At 41.1% G+C, this 16,953-nt stretch overlaps 2 protein-coding genes across 17 annotated transcripts in view; both read left to right on the top strand.

Annotated features, from left to right (window-relative positions):
• SLC9D1 (solute carrier family 9 member D1) overlaps positions 1 to 5,325 on the top strand; it is a 33,387-nt gene extending 28,062 nt beyond the window's left edge. Inside the window, exons 11-13 of one of the 2 annotated variants that reach the window (XM_021545556.4) lie at positions 747 to 826; positions 1,334 to 1,483; positions 3,077 to 5,325. In XM_021545556.4, the coding sequence (XP_021401231.2) occupies positions 747 to 826; positions 1,334 to 1,483; positions 3,077 to 3,190 (344 nt within the window). In that variant the 3' untranslated portion in view covers positions 3,191 to 5,325. Of the gene's footprint in view, positions 1 to 746; positions 827 to 1,333; positions 1,484 to 3,076 lie in introns of those variants that run through there. The other variant, XR_014949778.1, reaches the window with a different exon arrangement.
• Positions 5,326 to 9,770: 4,445 nt separating this feature from the next.
• Positions 9,771 to 16,953, top strand: part of TFDP1 (transcription factor Dp-1) — a 37,425-nt gene continuing 30,242 nt past the window's right edge. For 2 of the 15 annotated variants that reach the window (XM_085558933.1, XM_021545636.3), the window contains exons 1-2: positions 9,771 to 9,881; positions 11,326 to 11,407. In XM_085558933.1, coding sequence (XP_085415059.1) covers positions 11,396 to 11,407 — 12 coding nt within the window. In that variant the 5' untranslated portion in view covers positions 9,771 to 9,881; positions 11,326 to 11,395. Of the gene's footprint in view, positions 10,095 to 10,430; positions 10,549 to 10,810; positions 11,170 to 11,295; positions 11,408 to 16,953 lie in introns of those variants that run through there. The other 13 variants (XM_085558927.1, XM_021545634.4, XM_085558940.1 and 10 more) reach the window with 9 other exon arrangements.

Below are 16,953 nucleotides of genomic sequence, written 5' to 3'. Positions count from 1 at the left end.
TACCAAGTTAAAATGACCAAATATTGCAAAAAAAAAAAAAACCAAAAAACAAAGACTATCCACTCCAACAAAAGTAACGCCATCAACATCATAGTGATGGGTTTTTCTGTAATTCCTTAATTGTTAGACTGTGCTCAAGGGTTTATGGCTTTACCTGATTACAGTCTGAAGTGACTTTTCAAGTTCAGGTGACTTCTAGACTTTGGAAGTGAAAGTTGTAGAATGAAAACACTTTGGATTTCTGTTGTAGCTATAGTCTGTGCAAATACTGAGTATCATGTTCCTCCCAATGTGATAGTCCATTACCATACCATAAAAAAAAGTTAATGACCAGCAAAATATTAGAATGGCTGTGCATAACAGTGGAATTATTTTCTTGCAGGGTTTTTATAATTTTCATTAGATGTGTGTTTCAGTTCAGATTTTGTATTGTTGACTGGTGTGGAAGACAGAAAATTTTAGAAATTAAAATGTTTGTTCATCAGCCATAAGCAATTTAATTCAGTTGGGAATATTGCCTGTGCTAGACTTCCCCAAAGGAAAAATGGGCTGGATATTGCAGGACATGCTTTTGTGATCAACTAGATATTTAGGGCTTTAGTGATCAAGTGGGTGGTAATTAGTTAAGGCTTTTTGTTTGATTTGTTTTGGGAATACAGTCTTGCAATTAAATTTATTATTAACCCAGAAAATTACCATAGTAAGATATTGGCTTCAAACTGCAATATTGTTTTCTTTCCTTCTAGGACTTCATGTTTTTCCCACTTTTGTAATATATGAACTCACAGTCTTGCTATTCCTTACATTGTCTGTCGTCATAATGAAGGTATTTTCTTTTATGCTTTTAAAAAATATTTTAAGCTTCATTAATCTAAGTAATCTTTGTGCTGCATGCCCTAAAGACAATTTATGCAAGAACTGAACATTTGATATAACGGAGAATATTACTGTAAATATGTATTTGAAGGAATCTTACTGATCAGAATACAGTTTGATGTAATATTCTTCAGGTATTTAAAAAGAAAATTATTTAATGTTAAAAGTAAATTGCACATGGCAAAGCATCTATTTCTCTCAAGCTTGGGATTTGTGACAATTATCAAGGGTTTTATTATAGTAAAGAAGATGCTACTTTTTACTGTGCAATGTATGTTTGTCTCTTTTGACATTAATACAGAAGACACACTTAGAAGTCCATTATTTTATGTCCAAAATTACTCTATTTGATTCTGTGTATCTGACAGAACTAGTACTATTTTGTTTATTGCACTTCTTTATTTAAACAAACAAACAAAACAAACCCCCAGTAACTCAAAACCACCTGTTTTTAAAGTTTGTCTTGGCAGTGCTTGTCCTTTCTTTGATTCTTCCAAAGACCAGCCAATATATCAAGTGGATTGTCTCAGCAGGACTGGCACAAGTCAGTGAATTCTCTTTTGTTCTGGGAAGTAGAGCACGCAGAGCAGGGATCATATCTCGGGAGGTAAGCTGTTCTGTGGTTATTAACTTCATTTTTTGCACCTGAATAACTATGCTGTAATACAAAATCCCAGTATTTGAAATATCAATACACTCCAATTTTGTGGCACCTCTCAACTGTTAAAAAAGTAGAATCAACCCATACAAATGGATACTTGTATGTCCCTGACAGGGTTCCTAGTGCTGTTTCTCACTTGTTTCATATTGTACCTTAGTATTTTAAATAGCTTAGTTATAAATGCCTTACCTTAACTTCTCTCAATTACAACTTAATTATGTGAACAGTGAGTTGCAGGTAGCACCCAAGTCATAAAGACTGAGAAGCCTTTGCTTTTAAAATCTTGATACAGCTATTGAAAGAGGTATAGGAGTGTACAATACAGAGAGAATTTAGGATTTGAAGAAGGAAATAGCAGAAAATAAGAACTGGAGAGCAGATATTGTGAAAATTGCCTTAACATTTAAACAAGCAAATACACTTGTAATCACTTTAACCTGTAAAACTTGTTCATTTTAAATCCTGAAACAACCAATGTTTTCAGTAGTTATGAAAAAAGTCCCCTGGGAAAGAAGCCTTAGTTTTATTTTGAAGTGTGAGAATGTTACTTTTTTTTGGAAGATAAAGTCTGATTTATGAAATTAAGTAAATTATGGCTGTAGAGATACAAGAACTGACGTCACTTTCTAGTTCTGGCTGCTTTATCCTCTGTGCTTCTGCTCACAAAAAATGCTCTCCTCGTGCTCTGAGGTTTTAATTTTCATTGAGTAAAGGTGATACACTTTCATGTTCACTCCTTCATATAATTAAGAGTTACAAATATCACGTTTGCATAGAGTTTCAAGGTATCTATATGTGATCACAGAACCAGTTTAGGGGTCCACCCACTGAGCTTGGAGGCTTTTAGGCTTTCAGTTTTTTCTGCTCTCACATGATTATCTAATGTATAGGTTTGTATACCTCTGAAATTTCCTAAACTCATTGTTTTGCTTGAGACCTCAAAACTACTTCCTGCCACTGTTTTCCAAGACTTATTCAAACTATGTAGTTAGGATCCTTTTTCTAAAGAAGATGTAGCATCTTAGTAGCATCTTCTTTACTTAAAGGGATTTATGTTTGCTTTTTTCTGTTGATAAGCAAACTTATAAGTGAATTTTGCCATTATATTGTTAAACCAGAATAGTTTAGAGTGGTGGTGGTGGTTTTTTTTTATTTTCTTGATTGATTGGGGGTTTTTTCGGTTTGGTTTGTTCATTTGGGGATTTTCGTTTTGGTTTTTGAACAAAGTGATAATTGGCTTTTGACTTCTTAACAAATACTGAATTTTCAAAATTGATCACTTCACATAAGAACAATTGTATTTCTGTAAGCTCATAATGATGTTTTTGCAATTGTATCTTCACACCAGGTAAACAGGTAATTAGATTATTTGAGCATGTACTTGTTTGCTTTTGTAGCAATATGCAAAGTTGCTTAGGAAGACACGTGAAGTCTCTTGAAAACATGGTCTAGAAGAGCCTAATCTCCTCAAACTTCTAGATACTTATTTGTACCACCATGTAACCAAGAGAAGTAATGGCTTTTCTTTGCCTTTTGCAGGTCTATCTTCTTGTTCTGAGTGTGACTACTCTAAGCCTTTTACTTGCCCCTGCCCTGTGGAGAGCTGCAATTATGAAATGTGTTCCAAGACCTGAAAGACGTTCAAGTACTTAATCAAGATTTGCACAAATAGAAGGATATGTTCTCTTGCAAGGAAAACATCTTCATTGCTCATTGTATTTCTATGCACTCAGAAAACAAGACCTGTTGAGTAGTCAGTCCTCTTAATAAGCGCTTGGTTATAAGCCTTATACTGACCTTAACACAAAATTCAATACTAAAAAATAATTGCGTCATATGAATTGCACACCTTTTAAAAAATTTACTTTGACTGATTGGAATCTACTAGAACATTTGTTTCTGATTCAATCTGTTATTCAGAGCATAAATTATTTTTTTAAATGTAGTGTCATGCAAACTATGTTGATTTGGTTTTTTTCTGCCTGAATGTGCCTTTTAATTTTCATCCTGTTAATGCTGGTTCATCACCAGATTTTGTTCAAAAAGATAAAGAAGATATACATATATATATATATATTATGGTGCCTATGGTATCTACTTTCACTAAATGACTTGAGTCATTTTCACATTTATGATTTTAATATAGCAGTATAAAATTAATTACAAAACAAATTTCTAATGGTGAATAAAAGAGTGATTCTCTACACAAAGAAAAGGTTTAACTGTTTAGCATCAATTCCAAGCAATTAATTACATATTCCAATTCATGCAGCCAGTACTGCATGATATTTTATTCCAGGTTGCAGCATATTTCCTTATAGTGGTATATTTTGTGTTAGCTCTTGTATTTATTTATATATTTGACTAAAAATTGACAGTAAGAAAGGGCATAATTTATGTTTGCAGACTGAAAGTTGTTACCCATTCTTGTTGCTAACTGCTGCTACAGTAATGGTTTACAGGGGTATTTTCTTTTCAATCAAAAATAAATATGGTAAAACTGGGAAGTGTAATTTCAATTAGATGTGAAAAATAGTACTTCTTGTAACCTTGGAAGTTGGCTCTTAGTTGACAATATACGAGATTGGAAATTATTTTAAGTAAATTAGCTTGCAGAAAACTGGAAACAGCAGACTGGGTGTGTATTTGCAACTCCATGACCTTTTAAATTACATTTACATTGAATAAATTGTTAGTCTTCTTAAAATACCATGATATTTTAGAAAACAGTGTTTTGAATGTGATCTTAAACGTGGTTTTTCTTTAAGATGTTGTATGTAGTGAGATAGGTCTTGTAAAAGACCATTATTTAAGTGTCATAGAGAAAGCTTACTCATAGGCTATAACCTACTCTGTTACAAAGCATTTAAGAATCATCTTGAGGTTCATCTGCTAAAACCAATTAAGATACATTAACACTTCAGGTCAGTATTGCAGTGTCCTCTGAAATAACATTGATACCCACAAAATGGTTAGAAAAATGCATGTTACAAGGTTTAAATTGCCAATTAAAATGAAAATTGTCCTCCAAGTAGCAACACAAAGCTTTGGATGGATTTTTGTACTCTATACCTCTTTCTCCCATAGCAGCCTCAGTTTCTTCTGTGTTTTCTCTGACGTCTGCTGGGCTTGTCTAAATGAAACTTGGATTAGTCTGGAGCGTGTATGTGCTGGTGGGACAGGGTAGAAATCATCATATTTGAGTTCTTGCTCACTGGATTTGGGGTTTTCCCTCTAGGCACTAATACTTCATGAAGATTGGAGGAATGTATGGCAATTCCACCTCCCCTCAAATGGTTTCTAAAGTTGTTACAAAACACACAAATGCAGAACAAAAAGCTGCCCTATAAATAAAATATTGTTTAATAAAATGAATCTATAGCAGAAAAGAAACTCAAAACTGATTTTTTGCTATATTTAAATACTTTATTCAAAATAGAGGAGCAGTTCAGGTTTTATGGTTCCATTTAACAGTCTACTAGCTCAGACCTTTTACTCTTTTCCAGGTACCTCACTGAAATAATTCGTTTCTTAACTCTCCTATCCACTCTGTCCACTCACCTAGCTCATTGTTTCTGCATGAAATACAAGCATCTCTCCTAAATGCTTCATTTTGGTTTTGAAAGATGCTTGTTTCACATGTAGTTTGTACCTGTTTAAGGGGGAAAAATGTATGACAGGTCATGGTAGAGATCTCTGTATGGTTTCCATTATGTCACTTAGTTAACCCTTGAAGCAATTATATGATGTATTGCACCTGTGATGAGTAAAACTTTTATCTAAATAAATTGCTGTGGGTAGTTGTAGTTCTCTAGAAAATTCTTTAAAAGTCAGGAAAGAGACTAGGAAAATACTGATGGCATGTGTCTCTTAAAAGAAGGACAATATTTTCCTGAATATCTTTTAAAATATTTGAGTGAAAAGCTCTTTAGTACCATGTTCAAAAAAGGAAAGTGAGCATTTAGATACCTTACTGGTTGCCTCATCTCTCTCAGTTCTCTCCCAAAAAAACTTTGTCATGGTTTAGGAATGGTATTCCCCAATTTAGTGCTGTCACCAAAACCATGCTGTCAATTGTTTCCCCTCTCCCCCCAGTTGGAAGCACAAAATGCAAAGATTGTGGATTGAGATAAGCACCATTTACTGGAAACAGCAATGAGATAAGAAAACAAACAGTAACAGCATCGATATTAATAACAAAATCATACAAAGAGGACCCCAAGACAACAACAGTTTCTTCCTGGAAGAGAGGGAGTCCCTTTTTCCTGCCTCTGGCAATGAGGTAGGATGGTATAGAATAACAAGGTACACATGCCCACTCCAGGTTCCACCCCCTCATGCCTACTGTGGAAAAAAAAGCTCTGTCCTGGCCAAAACCGGGACAACTTGGCTAGGCTTTAGGAGAACTGGGGGAAGAGGAATAGCCTTGTGTGTTCTGTGCCTCCTTGTTGACACAGACTTGGGTTGCCTGGTTCAGTATTAGATGTAAGCGCAAATTGGTAATCTTAACAGACATATCGTAAGTTTGTTTGCAGACATTTGAGATTGCCTCATAGAAATCTGGAGGTATATTGAGATACTGTAAATGTTTCCTGAAATGCAAATAATGGCTGCATGCATAATTCCATGTCCAAATGGGGTAGTCTCATGATATGATCTTAGGACAGAAACAACAGACCTTATTCCTGAATGATCACTCATTCCTGTATGAAAAATGGGGAGAATATTGCATAATCAGCCCACTTAGATATAATTGCAGCTTTTCAGAAACCTTATGTTTGTACTGTGGAATATTCTCTTCTGTGTTAAGCAGGTAAAATTAAAGCAGAGTTCCAGAAGCCCTGAAAGGAAAATCTACTGATTTGTTGAAGGTTTCTTGAAAAACAATGGTCTTTTTCTGGAAATTCTTGTTCCAGCTTGTTGGACAGTGGTTCTATCTCATTCATTAACTAATGATCAGTATAATTTTAATACAGAAAAGCTTATACAGAGCAGAAGCCTTATTAAGTGATGAGAGGATATTCCTATGGTGAAGCTGAACATAAGGGAGTGAAAAGGAAGGTCTACTCTATGCTTGACTTGCAACTCATTCAGCTACTTTGGGGTTGACATTTTTTTTGGGGGGGGGAGGGGGGTTGGTTTATTTATTTTGTAGGTGGATTTAGCTGTGCTTATTTGGCATGGCTTTCTGAAAATTTGAGTTCTTATGTGTTACCCCTTAATTGCTATCCTTGATAATTCTGTGAAGATAAAGGAACCAAAGTAGTTTAAAAGCTGGTAGTGTGGGCTTTGCTTTGTGAGCCATTTCCCTGGCCCTGGGGTCAGATTAGTATGTATGGACCCACAACCACCCTACTTGTGGCTTATCCCATATAGAGTGGGTAGCTTCATTTTGTCAGTAGGAAGGTATTTGTGGGAGCTGTGAGGTGGTTTCCTGAAACTGTGGCTGATGTAGGTCTAGGATGGCTCAAGAATGTGATGCTGGACTAAGTCCATGGCACTACATAGCCTTTTAAAAGCTGTAAAAATTCATCATTTATTTGAGAATTTATCATTCTCAAATATGAGGAAAAGCATCCTCACAAAGCTTGTATTTCACTTGTTTTATGATTGGACATCCTCAGTTTTGCAGGGTGATGTGGGAGTGCCTTGTATGACAGAATATTGCTGTACGATGATGCTTAATAGAGGGGGTGAGAAATCTAGTGTGGTCTTGCCTGTTGGCACAAACCCAGGAACAATCCAACCACAAAAGCACTCTTGGGGTTTGTCTAGGGAAGGAATCCATAGTTCTGCTCAGTAACCAGTCCTGGCAGTATTCCAGCATGTGGGCAGTGCCAAAGGTGGAGGAAACGGGATCCCTGAATGACAAGAGGCGAGCCACACTAACAGTGTTGCTATTTTGTGGGAAATGCAATAGCTTGTAAGGAGCAGCAAAGTATCAGAGATCCAGTGTTGACCTGACAACCAGGGAGCCAACAAAACTACTGCAGGGAGAAGGAAGAACAGTGATATGTCCTTAGGGCTCAGAGATGTGTAGCCCACTCAACCCATAAAGGCAGAAGGCAAAAGCATACCTCTACCAACTTCACTCAGGAGATTTGCTCCTTGGGTTCTCCCACCACCTCTGTTGAGTAATTATCAATGCTGGGTTGGTCTTAATGACACTTGCAAGACAGTGGGACTAGGAAAACCTTCTGCTGGCTGGAGACAGCAAACTGGACAACATTGTGACAAGAGTGACTTAGGGATAGCTGATCCTGCCTTGTGGGAAAAACCTGTATCAGAGAGTAGTAAAAATTTCAGTTATGGTACCAAGCTGTATTTTTTATATCCTAAAATAGAGTGGAAATTCGATAACTGGGAGATGGTACCTCCCCAAGAGGCCAGATGTTGACAAGGTGGTCAGGTGACATGAGGTCTTTAAGTCATGAGTTTGCACAGATCACAGTGTTCAGACTGCATGGCTCCCCATTCGCGTGCATTTCCTCTGGCATCTGTTGAAGCTTTCTGCCTATAGACTAGATGACCTCTTGAGACAATTTCCTCACGTCTGTCATGCAGTCCTGCCGCACTGATGCTCTTTAAAGTTATGATCTGTTCTGATTTTCGTGCACCCTTAAAAGGGACAGACACTTCCCAGAAAACTATAAAGTGGAATAGCTTTCCACCGCTACGAACACAAACGAAATCCTAAAGCAACAAAATACCTGCAAAAGGTGTGCTCAGAGATTAGAGAAGTGTTGAAAATTTTTTCACCGGTACAAACACTTCAAATTAGTTGCAAACAACCCTCGGCTAAAGAACAAGAAAAAAACCCCACTACCTAAGAGTTGAGCATGTTTGGGCAGTTAGCATGTATCAAAATAAATTCTAGCGAACTAGGACACTCCTTGTTTGTGCTTGTTCTGTTGACTCGCAAGTGTTTTTCCTACAAGAATTAATGTAAAACAAAAGAGCGGGAGGTGGGTGGATAGGGATGTGAGATACATAGACGGTTTGAACCCTCAGGCACAGTATATATGACCTAAAGGGTGGAGAGGAGCACTATCAACTGGAGATGTCTTTCAGGAAGCAATTTTTTTTTTCTGCAGCTGGCTTATGTGTTTTGTGTGTGAAAGTTTTTGCTGTTTTCTGAAATGTTATAATGTTATTAACACAATTTCATTATTACCTTCTTTCTTCAATGGCCTTTCCCGTCAATCTTAAATCAAGAGGAAAGAAGAAATGGGGTAATAACCCTACAGCAGCACGGGAGGGGGCGGGGGGGGGTGAGGTGGGAGAGGCATTGTTAATAAAAAACTCCAAAGACTGCTATTTATCAGGAAAATGAACGTAGTGTTTCATTATTATGGTAAAGCACAACAATTCAACGTCTTTTAAAAACCCCAAAACAACAGAGTAAGGTGTAAAAGTGAATGCGAATCTGATAGACTCGTGAAATGCATCTCCTCCAGCATTCTCTCTGCTGGATTTGTCTGCTGCTGCAATGTAGCGGCTCTGTGGTCGTGTGTTCTATTCCCACCTAGTCGTCTTTCCCAGGAAGCAGCATGAATTTAGCGAAAGAACGAGCCTTTTACTTCCTGCTCCTCTCTTCATTGCGTTATGAGCAACCTTGTACCGTGCAGGCTTGCTCTTGCGTGCAGAACTGTGTATAGCTTCCTCCCCCATCGAGCAGCCTTGCATCCACCCCTGTGAGCGGTGATGAGCACGGCTCTTGAGCTTTCCTTGCTTTCCTGCAGTTCCCACTATGACGGCTCTGCCTCTGCAGGCCCCCCAGCAACGCTGCGGGTTTTGGGGTTGCTTTTCCCCCCCAAAATTTACAGGACAACGATGTAAGTTCATCACATAACCCTCGCTAACATGCTCTGTTTCTGCGGTCGTCATGGCATGCAGAGGCTGCACCGCCCGCGGTGCTTTGCTTTTGGGCGCAAGGTTAAGAGCTGCAGCCGCCCGAAGGAAAACTTTCGCTTGGATTACCAAAAAAACCCTAATTTTAGCAACGATCGCTGCAAGCGAAACTTTGCTCGAGTAACGGCCGGACAAGACGCGATGAGGAAGCACCGGCAGCAGGATGTTGTGGCAACGAAACCGCACGGCCCTGCCCGGCCGGCCCCGCTCCGCGCCGGCAGCGCGGCCGCGCCCGCGGGCACCGCTCGGCACCGCGGGGCGGGCGGGGAGTCGGAAGAAGGCGCGAAAATCCCGCGCATGCTCCATGCTCGGCTCCCTCCGCGCCTTGGAGCGGCGGGCGGCCGGGTTGGCTTGGCCGCTCCGCGTGTGTGCCCGCGCGAGGCGCGCCGCGCCCGTGACGTCAGCGCGCAGCGTCAGGGGGACGCACAAAAGTGTAAGTTTCAATTTTTTTTTTTTTTTTAACATTTTATTAGAAAAGAAAAAAAAAAGAAAAAAAGAAGAGACGAGGGAAGAGTGGCGGGGTCGCGCGCGCAGGGTCCGTGGGAGGGTTGGAGGGGAGGATCGCTGCCCTCGCTCGTCCCCGCTCGTTTATCCGCATCGCCCCCGTTCCCGCGGGCAGCCCCTCGGCGGCAGCGGCGCTGGGCAGGTGTGCGGGGCCGCGGCGTGCGGGGCCGCGGCGTGCGGGGGCGGCCGGCCGGGAGCCCGGCGGGCCGGCTGCCGGCGGGGGCAGAGGCGCGCTGGGAAGTGACAGCCCGCCGGGGAGACCCTCTTGTCCCGCCGCCTCTTCTCCCTGCACCCCCTCCCCCGGAACGCGGGGGGGAAAGGCGGTCCCTGCCGGTGCCCTCTCCTCCCTCCTCGCTTCCCTCCCCTGTTCCCGGGCTGCCGATGTCGGTGTCCCGCCGCCTCCCCCCGCCCCTGCCCCCTCCCGCCAGGCCCGCGCAGCCGCCGCACATGTGCAGTCGGGCGCCTCCGCAGCGGCAGCAGCAGAAGCGGCGGCAGCAGCGCGGCGGGCGGGGGGTGCTCCCGCTCCGCGCTCCGGGTCCCTGTCTCCGGGCGGCGGCGGGGGATGGAGCCGGCTCTCTCTGCCTTCGGCCGCTCAGGTGCGGGCAGCCCGCGCCCGAGGATGGGAGCACCAGGGGCTGCGTGGGACGGCGGCGGGTCGGGCACGATGGGGATGGGGACGGCGCGGACCCACACTCCGCCCGCCGCCCCTTCCCCCCGCGGCCGCCGGCCGTGCCGCCGGGCGCGTCCCCCCTTGCCCGCGCCCCCGCCGCCGAGGCGATTAGCGCGGCCCCTCGCTGCCGGGGGGAGGCGGCGCGGGGCTCGGGGCTCTGCCCGGGCGGTGAGGCCCCGGGCGGGGGGCGCGGGCGGGCGCGGGGTGCCCGAGCCGCAGCGGCGGCCGCCGGTCTGTGCCGCCCGGTGTGGCCGCGGCCCGTCCGCCTGCGAGGAGGAGGAGAAAAGCGGGGTTGGAAGGCCCCGGGGGGAGCTGCCCCTGGGGCCTACTAGTGCCTGCTGCTGGAAATGGGGGTGGGGAGGAGGAGGCCGTGATCGCTGCCCGCGCTCGGCGTTGGAAGGGGCGCAGCTGGACAGGGACCGGCCTCGCGTGGGATCGGGCACGGGCTGGGGGAAGGGCTCTCACTGCCGGGGCACGGCCGGCTCGCCCCCGCCGTCGGGAGAGCAGTGCCCCCCACACGTGAGCCTGGGGCTCGAGGGACGAAAAGGTGATGATGGGAAACTTTTCCCTTTTTAAAAACATGGTTGTCTTTTCAAAAATAAGCCTAAATTGTACTTGGTAGTAGTCAATAATTTCAATTGTAAAAACTTTCCCTCCTTTCATTTTTTTATAGCTGGTGCTGTCTTTGCTTTCTGCTTTCCAGAAAATAGCATTGTCCCTGTGTCCTGCAGCCATCGAGATTTTAAGACGACTGGTTTTTAGTCTTTGGTAACATGGCAAAAGATGTAAGTATATTTGTAGCACATAAAACGTGGAAGCATGGAATGTTTCTATTAACAAAAGCAAACGGGGTCAGGCTTTATAATAGCTGCCATTAATGAGTATGTGGAACTTTATTCTGTGCATCAAGCCTAGGCTGTTTTCCTGTAGACAGTGTAAAACAGCTTCAGATCCGCTGCCATTTTTTCAGAGTGATTAATGTTGAGAATTCCATATGCTAATAACGGCGCTTGGGCCGTTGTCATTATGTGCATTCACATTGAACACTAAAACAGCTTGGGTTTGGATTGGATTGAAAAAAACTCAGCACGTGTTGTTCAGATGGCAGGGCTGTCGTTGACTACTGTTGTCAACTAACGTTGCCTTTCTTGAGTTCAAGAAGGCATCAGACATTTGAGGGAAGATGGTTCATTCTCCATATGTGTTCATAGTTTATCTTTGTCTACCAAATGATGCTTGTTGGTGTCTGTAAAAACAGGCTTTGGGAACTTTCACCGTAGATTTCCATTACTGCTGTTGTTAAAGTTTCGACTTTGATTCTGTGGCCTGCCTTTTGGAGCACGTTTGCTCTTCACCCCTTCTGGTACCTACTAAAAAAAATTCAGTTTATTCTGCCTTTAAGATGTCAGTCATTGTTCATACCTAATATAATAGGGCTTTCATGTTTTCTTATTGAAAATAAGACAATGGCTAGTCTGTATTCAAATTAGAGCATATGTCCCCTTCAAAAAAGCCCAAAACCCCTAAAAAACCAACAGCATGCAAGCTAAAGAAAAGTGATACAATTCACTGGTTAAACAGTAGGTTGCAGCCTAATGTGGAATATTGTAGCTTTCAAATAGTGTTGATTTCCATGAAAGAGTGATTGGCTTAAAAAATAATCTTGTAGGGAATTTTAGTAGTTCAGCTGAAAAACATCTTAATGTGTGGAGAAGCAACCAGACATACGTAGTCACTCAAAGCTTGCCTGGAAGAGATAAGGGTGGCCAAGTACACTACAGATAGCAGAGTTCAGGGAATGATAGGCCATATAAGCGGGAAGAAAACGAAAGTGGAGTGTTATACTAGGAGCTGGAATTGAAATAGCTGAAAGTAATTGAAATGCCAAAGTACATTTGTTTAATACTATCTTTTGGGAGAGAGATCAACTAAGTGAAGAGTTGCTAGCACCTGGAAATACAGATGAACATCCTGCTGGATCTAAGTGAGAATGAGACATTTAAGAACAAACCTTATTTTTGAAAGATCTAGTTTATTCTTGCAAAGAGAGTAGTTAAGGAAGAAAGGAAGGAATAACTTACCTCAGAATATACTTAAAAAATGGGACAAGGTACTACAGATATGAAAAGAAATGGTTTTCAGTATCTTTAAAGAAGTAATAAACTGAATTTGGAAAAATTAATATCTAGGTCAGGTTTTAGGTAAAATTTTAAGCGTACTTAAGCACTGGAGCAGAGTAGCTAGAAAGGGTATGAAATCTATACTGAATATTGTCTAAAAACATTGTTCTTAAAAGCGTATACATATACTTCAAACCTGCCTCAGGGAAGAAATATGAACTGCTTACCTTTTTGCAGACTGTACCCACCATTACATGACACCTAAAATGTGTAGTGAGTGTTGGGAAATTTTAAATTTCTAGGTCTGACTATGGGCCCTGTGAATTGTGATTTAATGCTATAACATAGAGCTGTTGATTGGTATAACACTTATTTTAATTTTTGGAAAGGAAGAGATTTATTTCAATATTTCTATTTGAAGTCCCAAGTTCTCTTTCAAGCAGAAGAATGGAATTAAGCATGATATAGGCAGTATCACTAAATTTCTGGGCACTGAGTCTCTGAAAACCTGTGTTGCTGTAAATTTAAACATTCTGATGTGAAAATATTGCTGTGATTAATGGCTTGTGGTTCTGCCATGTCACCCATCAAGTGCTCTAACTGTCTGTGAGATGTAGTGGTGAAGAAGATGGCATAGTTGGTGATTGCTCCTGCCCCTTCCTTCCCTTTTTCTCAGCAGAGCTGAGGTGGCTAAACCGTGGGAAGGGCTGTGCTGCCAAATCCTAAGTCTGGGCTTCAGGTGGCATTTCCATGGCCAGGCACGTTCAGAGTGCTCCAGCCTGGGAGTGCAGGCAAGGTGTGCATCCTCCTGGTGTCCTGTGCTGCTGGGCCAGTGTGCCGTGGTGCCAGTGGAGCAGGGAGCTCTGCAAAAGTGGAACGTGTGGAGACAATGCACCATGACAGAACACGCTCCCACTTTATGCTTCTTCCTGCCTGCTGCAGGAGAGCAGTTTTCCTTTTATTGTTCCTGTCCAGTTCTTCTCATGCCTCTTTTTAAAAACTATAATTTGATAAAATCTGGAAAAGTCAAATACTTGTAAGAGTTTGCAGACTGAGACTTGATAATTGAGCAAATGGGGGAATGTGATGAAGAGTACTGGCAAACCCAGTGAAATGTTTTTGTAAAGAATCAAAGAATTGCAAAAGTAGTGATCAGGTAAGCTAGCAAAATAATGTGTATGTACTATATGGACCAGGTCTAAATTCTATGAAGTATTACTTTAAAGTGTATCTCTCTAATGCTTTTTAGAGCATGCAATAAAGAGAAAATAAGCAGCAAACATTGATTTTTTTTTTCATTTATATTTTGGGGTTTTATGCAAAATACTTTGATTTCCTCAGCAGTAGTCAGGAAGCTATGAGATGGGGGAAAAAGATTCATTCATACATAGCACCTTAATTAAGAGCCTGCAGGTGGAGTTTTAAGTGCATAATCACAATGTTATAGCTGGATAACTTGAAAAACAATAATGTAAAAAGAAGTACTAGCTTGTGAAGGTTAAAGTATCCATGAGTATATTACTTTATGTTTTGGGTAGGGGATCTGAAGTGTAGTAGAGATAAAGGGCACAAAGAAGATGCATTTTCCAGTGTGATCTGGCAGTAGCAGTAAGTGCAGCCATTTTTGGGTTTATGAGCGCTGATGAAGCTGAGAAGCAATTTAACAGAATCAGGCAGATGTGGTATATCACGTTTGATTCAGGACATCTTAGTTCCTAAGATTTTACTGTTAGCCCAATTTAAAGAAGCAGTGAAAAAATACATGTGGACAGGAGAAGAGCAATAGCTGTATCTCAAGGACTTGCACACCTTGAGAGTGGGATCACTGCATTGCTTCTCAGAGTCTGGATGACAAGTTGAGGTCAGTAGGTTTTGGTACAGTTTTACACCTGCATTTGCACTGTGTGGGAAACTTCTTGGTCCTTGCATATGGGCAGTCTCTAGAAACTTCATCTTATCCAGAACTCCTCTTTCTGGTTAATCAGTGTTACTCTGAGTTTGCCTCGGCTCCTGTGAGCTCTTCCACTGCTTACCAATTGGCACCTTCAAGGGAGGAGCTAAAGGAGCCAAATGTCCAGCCAAGGTCCTCAGTCTACTTGTTCTCCTTACTGGATTCATGGGAGTAATAGTGTGGGGGGAAATCAGTTCCCCATGTGCAGCAGTCACCTATCCACTCTTGGCATGCCTAAAACTAGCCAGGATGCTGCATTGAATGAAGTAGAAGGAATGACTTTAGCAAGAAAGCAAATTTGATACATTATTTTTTTTCCAGCTGAAGCGTAAGACTAAGCACGGCTTGCTGGCCACTTTTGTGTTCAGTTGTATGTTGAGAATTATCTGTAAATTATAACGATAAATACTTTTTTTAAATAGCATTGGTTAGTTACCTTCCATCATTAAATTACCAGCTTCTGTAGCATGTCTGAAGATCCAACTTGTGACCATGTTTCTCCCCTCAGTTACTTCTGTCACGGTTGAACTGTTGAGGCCTCTCAAGAAGCATAAGGCAAGAAAAGCTTGTGGATCTTTACTCCAAGACTCAGTGTTACGCAGGAGAGAAGAAGCAGGAACAGTGGAGTTTATTTTCTGCTGAATTTTTGTACTGTTAATACAACCACTTGCAGGAATTGGATCTATTATTGAGGATAGTCTAATGCATGGTGTTACAGTGAATATTGAGAGAAAGGGGCTGTTCAAAAGGAATTAGTATGGTTCCTTGTGATCTCTGAAATTACACTTATCAGAATAGATGAGTGATGTAAATTAAATATTCTTATCTAGTCCTGTTGTTTGTGGTTGTTTCTGTCGTTCACCATTGATGGATCAAATAAAAAAAAATAAATTGTGCACAGAGAACTTGAAGTAGAAAAAAAATTTCAAAACTTTTTAAACCAACACACCACTGTTAGCCTTCAGAATTTCTCAGACTAAAATACCTTTCTTGAGAGTTTTTCTTGAGTTACTGTTTCATAGGTAACTGACAGTGGTGTTGGCTTTGGAACTGCTTGTTCTAAAGTTAGATTTTTTAATTTTTCTTAAAAATTATGTTCTACTGTCATCTTCTGCTTGAATTATTTTTTGAGGGATTTTTCTCTTGATCCTTAGTTTGCATAAAAATGATTGTGTCTCTGTAGTTTTTTATGGTATTTTCATAAATCTTAGTGAATAGTAGGTACGGCACATATATCCAGTTTTGCAAAGGAAGCCCTGTGAACCTGTGGAAATATGAGGACACACCAAAATAGTGCAAAAAGTTCATCACCTGATCAAACATTTCTAAGAGATGTATAGACATGGGAATTAATGCTGGTGGTTTATTTTAGTTGAGTATTCAGAATACATTCAGGTTTGTAGTTTAATCTAGTGGATTTATTTCACAGTGTTACTAAATATTTTGCTCAAACAATATTTAAAAAAAACCCACAGCAAACTGGTTTCTTCACACAATTTTACTGGATAGTTTAGTAGGGCTGATGTTTTTGTGGGAAGTCAAAATCTGTGGTTTTATATTATTTTTTTTTTGTCAGAACACCATAGAAGTTGTACTTTTTATTTCCATGTACTTCTGTGTGATGTTTCTTCATCAATCTTGAGCAAGTCTAAAAAAGTTGTTTGGGATGGATTAAAAACAAGAACCCAATGGAAGTAGGAAGACCACTTTATTTTGGACCATTTTTACATGATGCACTTTCCCTAGAAGGTATTGAGAAGTTGTCAAAACATTCTTCAGAGTTTTCTTAAAATACCAGCATGCGTCTCTCCTTTTATGTTTATTTTTGGGTTATGTACTGGAAAATCCGTTTAGGTGGACTAGAGAAGTTAAGTCTTTGAGGAACTCAAGTGGTCATGCACCTTCTTTGGTATCATTTTAGTTCAGTAGTTTGATCTACTTCTGTTTGCCTTTAGTGAGTTCTAATGTGTCCAGAAGTTTGCAAACTAGTGATCAAATAATATTACGAAATTAGGTCTTTTAAAAAGGATCTATGTTTGGGATTTTGAACGTTGCTGATTTTTTTAATTTGCCTTTTCAAATAAGGCAAAAGGAAAGTGATCTTTAAACTCTCTTTTATACATTCCAGGCATCCAGTCAGAGCTGTTTTTTTCCTTTACTGGTTTATATTATAAAATCAGGAGATAACAGCTCAGAAGTTGCCTGTCACCTTGCCAGTTTATTTGTCTAAATGAAGCATTTTCTTGTTGCCTGTAAGTGT

Source organism: Lonchura striata, chromosome 1 (genome assembly GCF_050655825.1).
Source record: "Lonchura striata isolate lonStrDom1 chromosome 1, ASM5065582v1, whole genome shotgun sequence".
Lineage (NCBI taxonomy): Eukaryota > Metazoa > Chordata > Aves > Passeriformes > Estrildidae > Lonchura > Lonchura striata.
The sequence above is the reverse complement of the archived record's forward strand: the minus strand, read 5'-3'. Positions and strand labels throughout refer to the sequence as shown.